We start from the raw sequence: 5,088 nt of genomic DNA on the forward strand, positions 1-5,088 counted from the left end.
GTAGGTCTGATAAGCGACAAAATCTCTTCACACAATCACTGCACTGGAATGGGTTTCCCCAGTGTGTGTTTTCTGATGCCGCTTTAGGTACGATAATTTACAAAAGCTCTTCAGACATTCACTGCAATTATATGGTTTTTCCCCTGAGCGTGTTTGTTTATGATACATTAATCCTGCAGAGAAACTAAAACTACTTCCGCATTCACTGCAATGATATGTTTTTTTCCCCTGTGTGTGTTCTCTGATTTTTTTGAGGTGTGATAGTTGACTAAAACTCTTCAGACAGTCACTGCAATGATATGGTTTTCCCCCTGTGTGTGTTCTCTGATGTTTTTTTAGGTGTGATAATTGACTAAAGCTCTTCAGACATTCACTGCAATTATATGGTTTTTCGCCAGTGTGTTCGATGATGTTGTTTTAGGTTTGCAGATTGACTAAAGCTCTTCTTACATTTACTGCACTTGACTGGCTTTTCCCCAGTGTGTGTTCTCTGATGGTATTTAAGGTCTGAATGGTATGGTTTTTCCCCAGTGTGTGTTCGCTGATGAATCCTTAATGTCGAAGATTCACTAAAGCTACTTCCACATTCACTGCAATGGTATGGTTTTTCCCTGGAGAGTGTTTTCTGATGCTGTTTTAGGTGTGATGATTGACAAGATCTCTTCACACATTTACTGCACTGGTATAGTTTATCCCCTGTGTGATTTCTCTGATGGTATTGTAAGTCTGTTAATCCACTAAAACTCTTCATACATTTAGTGCACTTAAATGGTTTCCCTCCTGTGTGTGTTCTCTGATGCTGGTTTAGGCTTGGTAAATATATAAAGCTCTTCCCACAATCGCTGCACTTATGGTTTTTCCCCGTGTGTGTGTTCGCTGATGATCCCTTAATGATACTGAATTCCTAAAACTACTTCCACATTCACTGCAATGATATGGTTTTCCCCTGTGTGTGTTCTCTGATGAATTTGTAGGACTGACAATTGACTAACGCTCTTCAGACATTCACTGCAATGATATGTTTTTTCTTCAGTGTGTTCTCTGATGGAATTTTAGGTGTGATACATATATAAAGCTCTTCCCACATTCATTGCACTTTAAATGGGCTTCCCCAGTGTGTGTTCTGATGCTGTTTTAGGTGTGATAATTGACTAAAGCTCTTCAGACATTCACTGCAATGATATGGTTTTTCGCCAGTGTGTGTTCGATGATGTTGTTTTAGGTGTGCAGATTGACTAAAGCTCTTCCCACATTTACTGCACTTGAATGGATTTTCCCCTGTGTGTGTTCGCTGATGACGTCTGAGGTTACATGATTCAGTAAAACTACTTCCACATTTACTGCAATGGTATGGTTTTTCCCCAGTGTGTGTTCGCTGATGTTTCCTTAATGTTGAAGATTCACTAAAGCTACTGCCACATTCACTGCAGTGGTATGGTTTTTCCCCGGTGTGTGTTTTCTGATGCTGTTTTAGGTTATATGAATGACAATAGCTCTTCACACATTCACTGCACTTGTATGGTTTTTCCCCTCTGTGATTACTCTGATGGTATTTTAAACCTGCTAATAGACTAAAGCTCTTCACACATTCACTGCACTTAAATGGTTTTTCCCCTGTGTGTGTTCGCTGATGATTCCTTAATGTTGTAGAGTTCCTAAAACGACTTCCACATTCACTGCACTTGAATGGTTTTTCTCCAGTGTGTGTTCGCTGATGTTTCCTTAATGTTGAAGATTCACTAAAGCTACTTCCACATTCACTGCAATGATATGGTTTTTCCCCTGTGTGTGTTCTCTGATGAATTTTTAGGACTGATAATTGACTAAAGCTCTTGAGACATTCACTGCAATGATATGGTTTTTCTCCAGTGTGTGTTCTCTGATGGAGTTTTAGTTGTGATGATCGACAAAAGCTCTTCACACATTCACTGCACTTGTATGGTTTTTCCCCTGTGTGAATTCGCTGATGGTATTTTAAGCCTGATAATCGACTAAAGCTCTTTAAACATTCACTGCACTTAAATGGTTTTTCCCCTGTGTGTGTTCGCTGATGATTCCTTAATGTTGCCGAACTGTTATGTTATGTTATGTTAATTGGGTTCTTCTATAGCGCAACGGCTACTCACAAAGGAGTGTCCCGGCGCTTTGGCGAAGAGGACCTTTATTGGAAAGAAAACATAACTGGAAATAAAAGACTTCACAATTCCTAGCTAAACAGACAGGTTTTTAATGCTTTTCTAAAAGACATCAGACTAGGGGCCTGTCTAAGATCAAAAGGCAATTCATTCCAGGCACATGGAGCCAGGTAGTGAAACGAGCGCCCCCCTTGACGAGTGCGTTTGATGGATGGAACGCACATTTTGAGCAGGGAGGCAGAGCGAAGAGCTCTGCTCGGTTTGTACAGAGCAAGCCGTTTACTAATATACCTGGGGCCCAGGTCGTGAAGAGCCTTATAGGTTAGAGTCAGGCTCTTGAACAGCACCCTTTTGGCTATAGGGAGCCAGTGCAATTCCTTAAGCAGGTTAGAAGTACTCGCTCGTCTAGGAAGACCATAAATGGCCCGTGCAGCTGAATTTTGCACAACCTGAAGTCTCCTTACCAAATATTTAGGAAGACCTAAATAAAGGGCATTTACATAGTCCAAGCGAGACCCTACCAATGCTTGAACGATAACCCTGCGATGATTCACGGAAATCAAAGGGAGAAATTTCCTGAGCATCCTCAGGATACCGAAACATTTCCCTGCAAGACTGGCTATTTGGGGTCCAAAAGTCAACTCATTGTCTACAATGATACCAAGATTTTTAACCCTGGTGCTAGCATTGGTAGGAGGAAAAAGATCCTGGGGCCACCAACTTTTCCAATTTGGTTCAGAGACACACCCGAAAAAAAGCAGCTCCGATTTATCGGAGTTGCATTTCAGGCCGTGTCTCTTGAACCAATCAAAGACTGCTTCTAAACAGCCTCTGATACGTGTCCCATCAAACATCTCATTCTTGTTCTGGGTGAACAAGAGCTGGGTGTCATCAGCGTAAGACACGATCTGAGCGCCAAACGACTCCGCAACCTCTGCAAGGGGGGCCATAAAGATGTTAAAAAGCAGGGGGCTAAGAATAGACCCCTGAGGGACCCCCACTTCCAGGACTGACATAGCTGCGGAGTGAGGTGGCGCCCAGATCGTTTGCCGGCGGTTGGCTAGAAATGACCTAAGCCAGTTCCACACCGTCCCCCTAAGACCACAATCCCAGAGTCGAATTAGGAGAGTGTCATGGGGAACGGTGTCAAACGCCGCCGACAAGTCTAGCATAACCAACATGGCCTTGCCTCCCGAGTCTAAGACCTCTCTAATGGCGGTGGTGACTTCCAGTAAAGCGGTTTCTGTGCTGTAATTCGCACGAAACCCAGATTGAGTACTGTGCAACATGTTGTTGTTCTCAATGAAATCTGAGATGGATCGGTGCACATGCCTTTCCGCCACCTTTGCCAGAGCAGGGAGGAGAGAAATAGGCCTAAAACTACTTCCACATTCACTGCACTTGAATGGTTTTTCTCCAGTGTGTGTTCGCTGATGAATCCTTAATGTTGAAGATTCACTAAAGCTACTTCCACATTCACTGCAATGGTATGGTTTTTCCCCGGTGTGTGTTTTCTGATGCTGTTTTAGGTGTGATGATTGACAAAAGCTCTTCACACATTCACTGCACTCGTATGGTTTTTCCCCTGTGTGATTTCTCTGATGGTACTTTAAGTCTGTTAATTGACTAAATCTCTTCACACATTCACTGCACTTAAATGGTTTTTCGCCTGTGTGTGTTCGCTGATGAATCCTTAATGTTGAAGATTCACTAAAGCTACTTCCACATTCACTGCAATGGTATGGTGTTTCTCCTGTGTGTGTTTGTTGATGATGCATTAATCCTGAAGAGGAAATAAAACTACTTCCACATTCACTGCAAGTGTATGTTTTTTCCTTCTTGGTTAGTGTCCCTGAGTCGGGTATGTATTTTTCTACATCTCTTGACTGTGCTGTCTGAAGGGCCAACATGACCGATAAAGCACTTGTGTTATTTTCACACTCCATGTATGTGTGTGGTATTTTGCTCGTTTGCTTTCTGAATAAACTTTAAAGTGCAAAGGTCACCAAATACTCGCCACACTCATAACATGTGCAAGGCTTCTTTGTGGTTGATTGTGTCTTTAGAAAGGATAATGACTCTGCAAGCTTGCGAGTAAAGATCCATCGTCCTTCCGGTCGGTGCACACTGGGACAGTGCTCTGTGTTTTATATAGCAGAACCCACAATTCTTTTAACTTTAGTTAACTGTGCTTTTCGCTGGTTGCTATGGAATAGCCCGAAAGAGTTTACAGTACACTTCTAGCACTGAATGGTGGTCTGATATCACTTTAGGAAGCAGAGCACTGCTGTAACCACCTCATGATCAGAGCTGGTATTGGACATGTTTACACAAGAAGTGGTTGATCAGTGTTGCCTTAATTTTCTAGAGGTCATTTCTTCATCTTGAGGCACGGAGGTGCACCGCTGAGACTCGTAGAACCACCGAATTGTCCTTGACGGTACTCCCAAAATCTGTCAGTTTATGTTCAGGTACGGCAGCCTGCCGGCACTTATGTTTTCCTGAATACTGGAACTCAATGTTTCAGACTTTGCTTTTGCAGAATTACAGCATTATCTTCATTATTCTTAAGCATTTTGTGCAATCAAGGATTGTTTTCTGTCGGATGTAAAGAGATTTAAATTACTTAAATGGAAAATACTGGAATGTGCATATACAATTTTAAATTGATTGTAAAAGCATCTTATTTATTACTATTGTTGAAAATAATGAAGACATATTTAATCATACAGAGATATTTACATAAAAATTCCTTTGAACATGCCACAATCTTATTTATTTCAGCAAAGGTGTTCATAGAGTAACTTAGCAAAAAAAGGGCGCTCGCATAGCACTCATATACTAGTTATAGCTTTGGGTAGATGCATATGGTCAAGATTTTGTTAAAACAAGAACAGCTCTTGGAGTATGCGATGGATCAGGAAGACTCAAGACAGCAAGGTGGAAATCAGGA

At 41.8% G+C, this 5,088-nt stretch overlaps 1 protein-coding gene across 1 annotated transcript; it reads right to left on the reverse strand.

Annotated features, from left to right (window-relative positions):
* Window positions 1-1,087: 1,087 nt before the first annotated feature.
* On the reverse strand, window positions 1,088-4,620 carry LOC144805710 (uncharacterized). Its single transcript, XM_078672211.1, has 2 exons — window positions 3,468-4,620; window positions 1,088-2,057 (listed from the first exon to the last, which is right to left on the reverse strand). Exons 1-2 carry the CDS (start codon window positions 4,079-4,081, stop codon window positions 1,088-1,090), a joined length of 1,584 nt encoding a protein of 527 aa, XP_078528337.1. The 5' UTR covers window positions 4,082-4,620.
* Between the last annotated feature and the right edge of the window lie 468 nt (window positions 4,621-5,088).

This window comes from Lissotriton helveticus (genome assembly GCF_964261635.1).
Source record: "Lissotriton helveticus chromosome 1_1 unlocalized genomic scaffold, aLisHel1.1 SUPER_1_unloc_2, whole genome shotgun sequence".
NCBI lineage: Eukaryota > Metazoa > Chordata > Amphibia > Caudata > Salamandridae > Lissotriton > Lissotriton helveticus.

Coding starts and splice junctions, on each gene's coding strand:
- LOC144805710 (XM_078672211.1), bottom strand. CDS start 4,081: ATGGAGTGTGAAAATAACACAAGTGCTTTATCGGTCATGTTGGCCCTT. Junction 2,058..3,467: donor CTGGCAAAGGTGGCGGAAAG/GCATGTGCACCG, acceptor GGCAACATTAAG/GAATCATCAGCGAACACACA.